General features: G+C 41.3%; 2 protein-coding genes across 3 annotated transcripts in view; both read left to right on the top strand.

Moving 5' to 3' along the window:
- The window catches only part of ccdc57 (coiled-coil domain containing 57), a 41,318-nt gene extending 37,829 nt beyond the window's left edge, over window positions 1-3,489 (top strand). For both annotated transcript variants that reach the window (XM_079492046.1, XM_079492045.1), the window contains exon 22: window positions 2,350-3,489. In XM_079492046.1, coding sequence (XP_079348172.1) covers window positions 2,350-2,552 — 203 coding nt within the window. In that variant the 3' untranslated portion in view covers window positions 2,553-3,489. The remainder of the gene's footprint in view (window positions 1-2,349) is intronic.
- Window positions 3,490-4,633: 1,144 nt separating this feature from the next.
- The window catches only part of fasn (fatty acid synthase), a 48,377-nt gene continuing 38,247 nt past the window's right edge, over window positions 4,634-14,763 (top strand). Inside the window, exons 1-2 of the mRNA XM_079491937.1 lie at window positions 4,634-5,103; window positions 12,413-12,549. Coding sequence (XP_079348063.1) covers window positions 12,423-12,549 — 127 coding nt within the window. The 5' untranslated portion in view covers window positions 4,634-5,103; window positions 12,413-12,422. The remainder of the gene's footprint in view (window positions 5,104-12,412; window positions 12,550-14,763) is intronic.

The following is a 14,763-nucleotide window of genomic DNA, read 5'->3' as shown; positions in this document are numbered from 1 at the left end:
TAACACTTTTCCATGTCCTGAACAGTAATGTTTTGGACCTACAAGGTTTCCGGCCACTGGCAGCGATATCCTTTTGGGGAGAGGGTTGCCCAATGTGTGGCCTTGTTGAACTGACCAGGGGACAGTTTCTCAATCAGCCTTACCAGCTGCCAGATCACACTTACTTATTACTGATCAAGGACATATAACCTAATTGAGCAACGGCACTAACCTTGCAAAAGGCCTGAGTACACTTTAAACCACAGAACTGAATTGAATGAAATATGTATAATAATAAGCCATTACACAAATTTACAGGCACACTCCTCTCATCTCATTGTAAATAAGAACCTATTGCATCAACATTCTTTCATTGAAGTCTGAACATACCGGTACTAAGAATAGATTGGCAGGTGGCAGCCCAGAGCATTGCAGGTACACTGTTCACAATGCAGTCAAATCCTTGAAATTTACTATGGACAATTTTGTATTTAAAAAACAAATAATGAAATATGGATTTGACTCATGCTCAATATTCATATATTAAACCTCCATAATTATGAAAAAAATCATTAACATGGTGAAACACATCTTGATGACATCATCAAGATGTGTTTCACCATGTTAATGATTTTTTTTCCAGACCTCCAGTTCTAGGAAACACAGAATGGGGGAACTTTTTTTTATTATTTCCACACAGCTCTAAGGTATATTAATGACATAGTAAAATGAGTGGAATGCCCCTTTAACGTAATTGATGGAAAGTGCACAAATGTAAGAGCTTTCTTTTAAATTTGCAACATTACATAGTAGAATCCCTTCTCTCAGGATAATGTGTGTCTGCGTGTATGTGCATGACCTGCGTTGATGATCAGACACATTGACATATTGTGACACATTTAGTTGGTGAGATAAGCATTGCTCCACAGACAGACAGCTCTGCCAAGCATTTCCAAACGATGGAGGACATTGGCACAAGTAGAAGAACACCTCAGTGTTGCATGCTGGATGCAAGACATGTGCTGAAGATGTTATCTAATCACAGGCTTTCAAGGGCATAAGAGAATGACTAGAGTACTTTTCTTCCCCGATTTTTTGTGCTAGGACCCTGCACCATTCCTTTATGAGTGAACCTTCTGTTTCGTATAGACCAAAAAGACTACTAAAATTTGTTGTAATATTACTGTTACAAAGTAATATTGCGTTTACACGAGGCATATGCAAAAATCACAGCATATTTGTCGCTTTGTCACTTATATCTGTTGCTCACACGGCCGTTGACGTCATCAAGCGTGCGTCTGTAACGCCCGGCATTCGAACTCTCCCGCATGAATGTCCAATAGCTTAACCACTAGACCAAAGGGATATCCCAATGGACCGGGGGAGATATTAGACTTTTGAGGCCATCAGGCTGAGGCTCTGAGCCACTCTGCTACACGTCCGTAGTGAGTAGTGACGTGTGTCAGAGGCGCGGCGGGGGAGATTGAGAATCCAGCATGTAGCTTTGTAGCTTTGCATCCGTTGAACCCAGCTCAGCTTCAATTTGTAGCTTTGTAGTTCTTTCAGCAGCTACAAACGTTGGATGTATCTATGTCGCTGGCTTCCATTGAAAATGAATGGTAAAAAATGACTGCAGAAAATAAAGCAAAGTTAAACTCAACGGACTGTTTTGGAGATCAGTTTGTACTGGCACACGTACTGTAAGAACTTCCACCTGGCCGTCAGCAACCAGTAGTGCCATTAAGTATAGGACTTTAGGCACTACAGTATCTTTGCATCTGCCCGTGTGAACACAGCGTATGACTTTAAGGATAACTAGTCAGACTGACTTACATTCACTCGTATGGTATATTCAATTTTGATAGACTGAGACTTACTTATAATTCATGTATTAATTGTTGTCTGTACTTACACTGATTATATTCATATTCACTGTTGATAGACTACAAATATCCAGGTATTCACTGCAGTAGACACTGTAATCACTGTTGATAGTCTGTACATACATGTATATCCATTGACAATAGATGTGTATTCATGCATATACTGAGATATTGTATATTTATACTTTGGTCAGTAGTGTCCGTCTCTTACGGCCAAGCTACACCAGGCTTTTCGTGCACAAAACGCGCGCGTTTACCCTCGCGCATGTGTTTAATTTAGGTCCAGTCCTATTTTGAAAAACGCACGTGCGAAAAGCCTGGTGTAGCTTGGCCGTTAAATGTGTTAATCTAGTATCTCTTTTATCTTATCCTAATCGTTCTACCTGTTTTACCTACTACCCTCTGTTGCTGCTTTCCCCTCAGGGCTCAATAAAGGTTTATCTCAACTTAACATAAATAATTCATATTGTATTGTCTGCACCCTCAGGTGAAGCGGAGCTCAGCAGTCCAGGAGTCCAGGTGAGGGTGCAGGGTGTGAGGGTGCAGGGTGTGAGGGTGCAGGGTGTCAGGGCTCCTGTGCAGGAGAAGAGGAAACCCGCTGGGATGTCACTGTCCTCACAAACAAGCAAGACTGTCACTGCAGGGACGGGCAGGAGCAGCAAGATCAGAAACTACAACATTAAAGACTGATGGATGGATGGATGGTTACTGTAACTGTATTGCATATATTATGTTACGTATGACATGCATATTGGGGAAGCATCATAGATATAAAAGCATAGAGATGTGCCCTACTTTTGCATTCATATAGCCACCTCCTTTCCTGGGGGACCCACGCTTATTCATAGATTATGGATACCATAACGAGTGCATCTTCAAACCAAACAAATGCATCATTTAAGCTCACATGAATTGATTCTTACAATTACAATTTACAATTTAGGCATTTAGCAGACGCTCTTAATCCAGAGCGACTTACATTAAGCAAGAACAAAAAGCATGGGAATACATCACACATGTAAAATGCATTTATCGCGAAACATGCGTAAGCTAAGAACGTAACTAGAACATATCTATATAATGACACTATACATATAAACTATAACTAGAACATATCTATATAATGACACTATACATATATGCTATACTATGCTATATTCTTCTTTCATGTTTGGCAGGGGACTCAGTGCTGTTGTGAATATGTCTGTTTTATACTTGTATTAATGAATGTGCTTATCCTGGATTCCTGGTACTGTACATTATGAAGATGACAATGACGTGTCTCTGGCATGTCGATACCTTGTTTTACAAAACCACATTCCTTTGTCTCAGGGATTATTGTTTGCCTTTGACTAGCATTTTGAAGCAATTTTGCGGAACAATATCAGCTCATTTTGACAGAACAGGATCATGGGCTTTTAATATATTTTTGTATGAAACAAATTATGCATTTTTATATTATCATTGTCTCACCTTGTGAACACTATCACCTTTGTGTTGATGAAAGTAATGACAAGTTTAATTACATATTTAAACATGTTAGTTTAGTGAGCTCTAACGGTAAAGGAGTCCCTTCAGAGTAGATTATCTTAATGATTGTATAGGAGAACAACGGAGTGCAACGTTAATCGTTAAAGAACATCATGTTATCTTTTTTGTTTGAACTCTAGTAACCCCGACAGTCAGGACGAAACCCTCCTTACTTTCTACGTCACTATCCCTCGCTGCCAACAAGCTCCGCCTTTACATCACCCTATCTCCTAGCAATTCCCTCCCGGCTATTTTGATTGGACAACACCACACACCCCCGCTCTGTGATTGGCCGTACTAAACATCACTTGGAAAATCAGGATGTGTGTCACCACGTGTGTTAACGGTATCCAATGCATACATTATGATACGGAGCGTAAAGTTATGCAATATTGCACAAGTGGCCACTTGTATTTGTCTAGTCGCACTGGTTTATCTACTAGCCTACTGTAGTTTAGAATGAGATATCAATATCCAGTCTTCAATCTACCATGTACTATATTACATGTAGGATAAAGTAGTATCCTATTACTATTGCCCATATATATATGTGTGTGTGTGTGTGTGTGTGTGTGTGTGTGTGTGTGTGTGTGTGTGTGTGTGTGTGCAATAAATGACGATATATATATCCACCTTTATGCATGGTTTTATGTTTTACAAACATTGATTTTATACATTTAATGTATTATGAATTTAAGAGACCATAACACTCATTCACCACACAAATTATAATATTTTATTATTTTATTTTTTAAGGTATGTAGCCTAATTTATTAATCACATCAGGATAATCAGAATCAAAGCCCAGAAAATAAACTTACCGGTAGACATTTACCGTACGGTAGGTTGCTTCTTCATCAGTATTCAGTACCATGATGAAATAGTTGCAGAAAAATAGAAGACAGCTCGTTTATCAACTTTAATGGTTCCAAGCATTTGATATTTTTTTGCTGAGTCAATTCTTTGCTGAGTCCTGTGCACTGTGTGCAGCATTTCGAAAGGTACTGTGGGCACAGTGGTGTTTCTCAATCATCTCCACGTGCCAGATGTGATGCTGAACTTGAACTTGAACTTGGCTGCCTCCATGTCTGTCTGTCCCCTGCAATCTTGCTCTGTGCGTTTCATCCATGATGGTTCAGGGGTGATCTTCTGAACTCTTGATCCATTCCAGGCCAGATAGATGATCACACTGAACTACAGACCGTGTTGGATCCAGGATGGTTCAGGGGGTGATCATCTATTCTGAACTCCAGTAACCCTGCTGTCTTGCCATCTCACTTTTTTTTCTCTCCCTCGCTCTCTCTCTCTCCTCCCTGTAACAAACTGGGGCCGTTCAGCGAATTACTCCATCACTGGCTGGATCCTGCACCCTGCCTCTTTTCTCATTGGACTGTGCTGCAGAGCCAAGCTGTCAGCCCATGTGGCGTGGCCAGAGCGAATGTGAGACATTTAAATTCATCACAGAAAGACACATTAAAAGAAGAGAGCAGATTTTTTGTTGGCAGCAGCTGGGCTGGTCAGGGAACGGGAAGCGAGACAGGTAGTGATTCCCCCCGAACAACTGTAGAGAAGCACACGATCACTGCGTGGAGCAGCAGCAGCAGAGGATAAACGGATTATAAACATAATACATGACAGCCAACTGCCAACATTGAACTTCACCATTATTGTGATTTATAGGACATTTATACATCGTCTGATCATCTTATAGGTAAGTTATCGGTATTAGTCAGCAAACGCGTGTGGCAAATGATTCGATGCATGGTCATTGCTGAACAGGACATGTTTTATGTTTTATATAAGTTAACAGTGAAGGGCCATATCACATCGATGCAATTGATTGTGTCATTTCTTTACTGTAAAGTGTCACTTTTAAAATGAATGACCGCTAGCTAGCTTAAAGTGCATCACACACACCGCTTCTGGTCTCGACTGCAATGTTTATATTACGTTTTGGCTCCATGGCTTTAAAACAAATCGCGGATCATGTTCTTGACTTGCACGCAATGTGGTAGGGGAGAATTCGAGGAACGTTAAGTTCTTGGTTATTAAACGAACGTCACTCATGTTGTGAGATGTCATTGTCTACTGTACATATGTAGCCTAGGTCAGACTCCGCGGATTTAATTAATCGGAGTAAATATGTTTTAATAACCGTTTCAGACAGTGCTTTGATTTTAGCATTCCCCTTCGTCATTTATTGCCGATGCCGCATATTAATCTGCGTAATGATATGCGAGCACGAGTGTTTTAGTTTTGTTCAAGCCAAGGCCCTGTTAACTGTAACGTTACATGTAGCTGATGAAATTAATGCTTTTGTGACATTTTCCCCAAGAAAAGCGTATCCTTGCTCCTGCTAGTCAGACTGCCTGTCACTGTTTTAGTTGTGCTGCTCTGCCAAGGTGCACCAGTCATTTCTTTCAGAGATTTATTATCCAGGATTTTATTACTCAGCAGCATCTCTGGGCCCAGGGTGGTCAATGAATGCTTCAGTTCAGTTCCTGTTTCACTCAGACTATAACACGTGTGTGTGTGTGTGTGTGTGTGTGTGTGTGTGTGTGTGTGTGTGTCAAAGCACTGTCATTGTCTTTGAACTTGGCTGGTAATACTGTCCCTGACTGTTGGACACCAGTGAACAGAGCATAGAAAAACCATAAAGCCAGAATAAGACTTTTTTTTTTTATATAAAAGAAGTGTCTTTTAGGTTTCGGAACACATTTCACATAATTATAGTCAAATCAAGTTACCAGTAATTAAGGAGATTATATGACCAGCAGCAGTACATTATAAACACATAGATTACTTTATCATGTAGGACTTAAATCTGCATAGTATGCTCTTTGTCAGTGAGTCTCTCCTCGGAAAAATAGCTTGATTGTGCATGAGAGAAGACCAGGCCCATTTTGATGCTTGGTTGAGGAATTTACCATGCAGTCATAGCAGCCCTTACACATGTGACCTGGCTGGACAAATCACATAGATGCTACCCAGCCAAAATGTTAGGAGGAGGAGTGTGATTTTCAAGGGGGGGCTTTCAAATAGTCTCACAATCGTCCCTCTTTTCTTTTCATACTGTGAGGCTCTGCCAGGTCGCCTTTTAGCCAGTATGTGGGATATTTATTCCCACTTGTCTTTGATGAGTAAAGTGAATGCGGGATGTGTAAAATCAATGTGGTCGCGATTATGAACAGATCTGACAACTCAAGGGGGTGTGAATGATGAGCTGCAACATCCTCCACTCTACAGAGATGCTAGTTATCTAGAATTGTAGATATACTGTATATTGGTTAGGTTACTTGTTCACGTGTTTTGTTTTGCTTGACCAAATATTGTAGATGGCATGTTGTTTTGACCGATGCTAGATTTGATGTTAATGTGGTAGTTTCTTTGAAGCACTATAATATTGTCTTTACATTTTACGTATATACATAATACATGCATACATAAAATGCTTTATATGTATGTGACTATTTGCCCTGTTGAGTCCATGCCATTTACTCGTTACGTAAGTGGGCTTCTCTGTGGAGGTTATAGGTGCTAGCATGTTCACAGAACTTCACACACTACTACAGTAGATGCAACTTCCCTACAGTACACACACACTTTATGCTGTGTTTTAGAATGTAGTCTTATCTCCACTCTCTTCTGACTGTGTGATCAGTCTGGACACGTTTCAGTAACATTCCATAGCATGGTATCACCACAGTGGAATGAACTAATATATAATACCACCACATATGATTATAGCCTATCTGTCACCAAGTGCTTGTTCCACCTGAGCTTTGGTTATTAATTGAATCCAGTACGGTAATGGAAGCAGATGTTCTCTCAAGTTTTCCTTTTGACATACTGTATCTTAAGGCCTATTCATACTCCGTTTTAGGTGATAAGGTGACCATTGAAACGATAGTAAAAACAAGAGAGATGTGTTGGGGTGAGCGTCTGAGTCGATTATTACCACCGCTGAGTGAAGTCATGTTGTGGTTTTTCGGTGGTCACCTTATCACCTAAAGCTGGAGTATGAATAGGCCTTTAGAGGCAAAGATTTACCCACCGTAATATGACATAATTGTAAGGTGCTATGAAGGTACAATATGCCATTCAAGGGTGCCATGGGTGAAAACATTATTTAGAGGGGTGACCTCTAAAACACAGTTTGTGAACCACTGGTTTATACTCTAGGCTACACAATTTATTTTGTTTCCTCAGCAGTGTTGACAATTCTTGTCGCCACTGTAACAATAACTGGGATTTGAGACAAACCCAGAAGGATTAAATGATCAAAACAGAGGTGTTGCACTGTGTCATCATTCAATCGTCATGCTCTGTCCTGGCTCACCTTTTGTCTTGCAGCAGACAGCCAGTCACTGATCTCCTCAGTCAACCTGCTGTTTGTGTGTGATCTGGGTCAAGTATGTACAGTACAGTATGGGAGCTGGTGTTGTTCCATCATGGCCTAATCCCTGGCTCCTGCATCCAGGTGACCAAATCCCATTTAGGCTGCGTTAAGCCTGATTTATACTTGGTCATACGACACTGTTGTATCGGAAATGGCGATCTACAAGCTCACAACGCATCACTACTTTCAGTAAGCAACAGCGTCACACATAATACACCCAGCATGAGATGGCACAACTCTCCAGGACTGGTGAGATCAACAACGTTGGACCCATGGTCCTGCCTATGATGACGTCTATGTTGTTTACAGTTTACACATTGGTATATTGTGGAGAATGTTGCTGTAATGTGTGTGTACTGTAGGTAACGCACAACACAGACTGGTGCACAGATACAGTAGAGAGTACCTCTTTGCACACGCAGCACAAGTTGTTCTTTTTAGTAGACAATTTTTTTACCCCTTTTCCCTCCCCAATTTAGTCGTTATGCCAATTGATTCCTCCCCACACACATTTCTGTTGTCACTGCTGTTGCATCCTACTGACTCACCTGCCAGTGAGGAGCCCCCACCAGGAGGCCGTAGAGCCTTCCTCCTACTCCTCCCGCCCAACACTCCCTGCTGACAGGTGTAGCCCCAGCCCGTATGAGTACGTGCAATGACCCGCCCGGGTTCTCTCCCTCAAACACTGGCCAATTGTGTTTGTGTATTGTAGATGCCCGAGAAAGCTATGGATGCACCACGCTGGATTTTTTTGAAAATCGTTGTTGGTTCAATTACGGTTAAATTATAATATACATTTATTAGCACAAGTTACATGTGACTTAATTGAGCATGTGTGTTTACCAGCTGAGCTTGCTAATACAGACCTGGAATTTCTAGTTTGGGGCTTAGCGTTGCAATGTCAGTTTCCAGAGTGCCAGAGTGCATTATGGGATTTTGGCAGCGTGCACTGGTGAGTCATTCAGTCATACCGCTTCCAAAATGACGACAGTGGTTGTGTGTGTGTGTGTGGCGTGATGCGATGCGATGTGAGTGTAGTGGTGTGACACGGGAGAGGGTTTATTGAGTTTCTTGTACACACAGCCTCTGTCTGACTCTGACACACACACACACACACACTGTGTGTGTGTGTGTGTATTCAATAGATCCAATCCAATACGTCTGAGCTAAGATTAAGAAATTGAAAGAAAAGAGTAATACATTTGTACTGTAGGATGTAGGCCTATTGTTTGTTTCACTGCATCTGTCATCCGGATTCCCTAATTTCTCTTAACTCACTCAGTGTCACAGGACACCTAATGACGCCTCCCCCTTAACATGTGAGCATATGCTTTCACAATATTGTTTTTAGCATCAGCATACCGGACACCGGTAGTCTACAGCAGGGGTTCTCAAATTTTTTGGCCGGGGACCCCCGGAAATGCTTTGGCAATGTCTCGGGACCCCCGCCCCGCCCGACCCCCAATATAAATTGACTGCTACAATAACCTTAATAATAGAGACAATGCACCATAAATAAATACTGAAACCAGATATAATCATTAGGGAAGGTGTATGCATGTACTATGTGTACTATATGTACACTCTTCATTTCCATTTTTCCAGCCATTCAGTTGCAAAAAAAAAAGAAAAGATTTTTCTTCTTTTTTTTTAAATAATTTGGGGACCCCCCAAAATAATTCGGCACACAGGTTCTGTTCCATTATGTTTACCTCTATCAAGGATCTCATGTTTTGACCAATGGTAACTGTGGCCAAAATAACATGGCCAGCCACATTGCATTTTGCCCCAAAGAGTATTTAGATTGGATCATGCCTGCATACATTTTATGATACAGATACTCTAGTCTACAGTATATACTTTTATTTTAAAATGCAATTTTGCTGACGTTTAACTCAATCTCAATATTATTCTATTGTGAGGATGTGAAAATCATGTCTGCTTGCCAATGTGTTCTGTATGTCAAGATCATAAAGAATATGGGCAGTGATTTCACTGAGTCACGGGCACGGACTCGACCGCAGCGGTCACATCCACAAACTGACACATGGCTTTCTGTAGAACAGAGAATGGCAAGTTGGCAACGCACTGGGACAAACAACTGTCCTTCCTTTTTGTCTAGTCAGCATTCATGTCCATCTAGGACGGACTGACTTGTTATTAGGCTGCTTGCCTTGTTCTGCAGTCCTCTGCGAGCAGGCGTGGTAGTAAACATTACAAAGATTGAAAAGCGTCTTTGATACAGTCGGTTCAGCAAAGTGCATGCATGAAAGGAGAATAGGAGATAAGACCAGACAGAAGTCTCTGCTTTTGTCCAGCGGATTCCCAGGCCGTGCATGGCTCTTGTCACAACTGTCCTGTAGGTTGAAGATGCATCTTATGTTACCCAGTGTTTGGTACAAAGAGGGCACGGGCAGATGAACAGAGGGACCACTGTTTTGAGATGAGGTAGCAGCATCCATCGCTTCGCTGCTTCTAGTGGCTGCTGGCTCCGCCCCAACCCCTGCGGCGTCATTGGCTGAAAGAGGTGACTGGCCTAGCGGGCATGGAAGTGCCTGCATGGCCCAGAAACGAAGAACAAAGATCTGAGACCACACCACACACACACACACACACACACATCATGCAACCCAATCCAACACAATACAGTTCACTCATGTGTGATTGTGTGAACACAGACAGTAGCCAATGACTATAGACGACATTGTCTTTTGTAATTGTTCTTTCATGCATTTACAGTAGAATATCAGCTTTCTGAGACTCTGTTAACCAATGGGCACAGTAAAATAAACTGTGCGTGCGTCGGTGCGTGCATGCATGCGTGCGTGTGTGTGTGTGTGTGTGCGCGCTCTACTGAGAACATTTAAGCTGCCAGTGTGCTAATATAGCATATTTGTAATGGCACAATTTATTTTTGTTCGTTTCAGTCTACAATTTCAAAGCTTTTCAAAGCAAATGTTGACTATTTCTATCGCAAAAGAATTTTAGATTCTTGGGGCTATAGTGTAGTAAGTGTACAGAACGTGACAAAATGTACATTCACATTCAGTAACTTTGCACAGTTCACATCAAATAAAAGCAGATTATGTGAATATAGCATATTTGTAATGGCACAATTTCTTTTTGTTCGTTTCAGTCTACAATTTCAAAGCATTTCAAAGCAAATGTTGACTTTCTATCGCAAAAGAATTTTAGATTCTTGGGGCTATAGTGTACAGAACGTGACAAAATGTACATTCACATTCAGTAACTTTGCACAGTTCACATCAAATAAAAGCAGATTATGTGACGTAATGCGGTACACGTGTATGTGCATGATTGCACGCACACACGTTCAACTTTGAAGTGATTTTAATGTAAAATTTGCTATGAAAAGTTGTATTATTCAATGTCTGGTAAATAGGTCCGAGGCCTAGCAGGGGTGGAGCACGTCTCTTTGTGTAGTAGACAGTAGACGCCCCCAGGGTACCTTTTGTCTAGACTTTCTGCTACTCAGACCAGCATATTATGGTTTGAATAAAACAAAGATGAATTAAGAGTGATGGGAAGATCACAATTGCAAGAGGATGAAGCAAATACCTTAAATATACAATGGTCCACATGGTATTAGGAGATCCTAGGCTAAATATGAGAAGAAATGGGTGTGGTTATTATTACGCTTTTAACATTTTTTCTTATCTTTCTACGTGGGTTCAGTCTGAGTGCTTTATTTGTACGGCTCATATGACATCCATTACAAATTCTTTAATTTATTTTGTCCTTTTACAGCAACGGTCTCATACATTGCTTTTTAGCTCCATTTGTCATATTTTCATGTTGAATTGTTTTGTTGCCATCACGGCTTATCATACACCCGTCATGCTTACTCTATATTACATCTTCCTCTACTTGTCCACAGTGGTCTAGCATGGAAGAAAGGAAGTCTAAATCAAGAATGATAACTATAATGATGTGAGGCTTGTGAGCATCATCGTTACACTGACAAAGACAATGTACATTAAACAGTGGCGACAAGCATGTAGTCGGAGTAGTCCCCACTCTAGCTGTGTTGGAGCCATGAAATAGACTGATGATTATGTTATTGATGTACTGTATGACGAGTTATGCCGAGAAACAAAACAAGAAAACAGTAACACTTATGCAAATGTATACACGTAATTAAAGCTTAATTAATGATGAATTAGTGATGAACTCATGCATGAATTCATCTGTGAAGTCAATTTGCCATAACCAACTGTAGGATGGCAACGAGGGTCTGTCGGAGACCGACTGTCCTCGCTACTCCTACCAGCCTATGGGCACTCATAGGTGCAGGAGTGTGAACTCTGGAATACGGATAGTTCACCCCCAAAATGACTTTCTATCGGTGACTCACCCCACGGAGACTTGAATTCATGGATATTTTTTCTGTTTTTGTTGCATTCCTAAGCAAATCATTTGATGACCAGCAGACTATTTGTGTCATAGGGAACCACTGCACATCTTACAGACGATAATGAATCTAATCTAGTCCTTGATGTGGACGGCTCTTTTAGACGGGTCATTGTGGTGATATTATGGCTCCGTCATACTGTTCCTGTTAACAAAGAGGCACACCTCTTCTCCCCTTTTGTGTTCACAGTAGTTCCAGTATGGATGACATAGTCATAGCCGGGATATCGGGCCGCCTGCCCGAGTCCCACAACCTGGAGGAGTTCTGGGACAACCTGTTGAACGGCGTCGACATGGTAACAGAGGACGACAGGCGGTGGAAGCCAGGTGAGAAGTTGAACCTCAGCATGCATGTACAAGTTGATAGAGGTGTAATGATATGTATTTTCCCCTTCCTGATACTGAACTTGAACTGAACTTGCGATATTATCTATCCGATATTATCTATCCGTGTGTAATTTAAAATAACAAACAAATCTAGGACAGTGGTTCTCAAAGTGGGCTCCAAGGGTTCCTTGAGGGAGTTTCTCTGAGAGTACCTTTGAGAGTGTGCAAATGGGAGTTATGTGGGTCCTTGAAATTAAAAACTCTGAGAACCAATGATCTAGGAATAAATACAAATGTCATTAATGTTAAAGTGCCGAAGTTAGTAAAATAATAATATAAATACTAGTACAGGTAGTCAACTGAAGCATTCAAAACACAAAATAATTGATTGCTGTAAATGATATATCATCATGTGATACATTATGTGGTATCGGATTGGCATAGACTGGCATACTTGCCGATACCGATACCAACATTGTAGGCGGTATCGGCAGCTTCTCCGATACTGACAACGATATCGGAACAACTTTACAAGTTGATAGACAGAATAAAAGATATAAGTTGACAGCATCTTCTTCAGTTCTCCCTGAGCTAGACACCGCTCAATCAAAGCATCAGTCTGTTAAGCATCTGGTTCAGGTTCAGACAATGGCCTAATTGCACCTTTTTGTCTCGGTTCTTGCACTTAAACTCTGTAGTTGCCCGGAGTCTCCCAGGGCGTTACACTAGGGCCTCACCTGTTTTCACTTTACACTAAATACCTTTGCCGTAAATAGAAATAGGCCTATCTCACAGCCCGCTTTTCACGCCCACTTCCGGTAAATAGTGGTGTCTTTAACATTAGCATTTACACGTTTTTTTTTCTCTGGAGAATCTAAGTACATTTTCTAATGTAAAAATGTGACAGACCAATATTATTATGAAGCAAACAAGATGGTAAATCAGCTCGAACAGATAGAACAAACCTTACCTTGAGAAAACAAAAGTTGTAGACTTCTTAAATTACCTCTGTTAACATGTAGCGTCTATGGAGTGACGTCACGCTATCACCACTAACCCCAAAAGGGGGCGTATTAAGGGGGGCGGGGAAATTCTGTGAGATAGGCTTATGCTACAAGCTCACAATGTGCTGTGATGCATTGTGAGCTTGTCGACCCATGTTCGACCCAGAATAGAAATGCTACTAGGGTTCAAGTGGTTAATAATTGTAGGGCAAAGTAAGCAAAGGTCTTTGTTTTACCCAGGGTGAATGGACTAAGCTCGAGATGCTTGTTTACAGCCAGACCCTGCTCATAGAACATTTCATGGTAGGGGTGCCTACAATGCCTTGCTCAAGGGCACTTCAGCGGTGGTAATTTTAACGTGCCGGTCCGGGGATTCGAACTGGCGACCTTCCGATAACAAGACCGCTCCGCAAACCGTTCGGCCACCGCTGCTCCTGGGTGGGTTTGGTTTGGGATTGAATTGTCACGTTTTAGTCGCACTCTAGGAACTCCGTTGACCTCACTGTCGTTCGATCCAGTGAGTCAGCACAACCCCTTATCAGTGGCAAAGATAAGATATGACGGTCATTATCTCTTGCTTTGAAATGTTGTAATCCAGGCTTTCATGCATCCACTGTGTAGACGTCTGACCAGAACAGCTGTAAACATTTTATCTTTACTGCCACTAATCGCTACTTGCTGAGTTATGGTTTTTGCGGTGATACAGTGGTATGGCAAAGTAACATGGAAAATCATGTTCATGAAAATGATGTTCAACGCATCCTCAAGATCAAAACTCTCACTACCCTTGGACAATTCAACACAATGATCAGATCTCAAATCACTGAGTAGAACGGTCCTCTGTTTGTTTTGTTGGTAAGACTGTATGTATATTAAGTTCCGGTCTATGCATTATAAGCGTATTTATTATGCATTCATAATCTGCTTATAAGGCATCATAACACTTTATAAGTGTTTTGTTTTGAACTCTTAATTTAGTTTAACTCTGCATAATTGGTTTTAACCGTCTATGTAGCTCGACATCACTGCAGCTGGGGGAAATCTCAATGATGAGGCTTAAATAAAGCTTTGCATGGATGAATGTAGGATTTTGCACAACAGGCTTGGATTATAAGCTCCACCTAAACTAAACCAAGCTCTGTTCTTCTGTCACATACCACTTTAATGAACCCACATGAAGCCTGGAGCTCGTATGAGAGCCGTGTTGTGA

Source organism: Electrona antarctica (assembly GCF_951216825.1).
Source record: "Electrona antarctica genome assembly, chromosome: 22".
In the NCBI taxonomy this organism is placed as follows: Eukaryota; Metazoa; Chordata; class Actinopteri; order Myctophiformes; family Myctophidae; genus Electrona; species Electrona antarctica.
The sequence above is the reverse complement of the archived record's forward strand: the minus strand, read 5'-3'. Positions and strand labels throughout refer to the sequence as shown.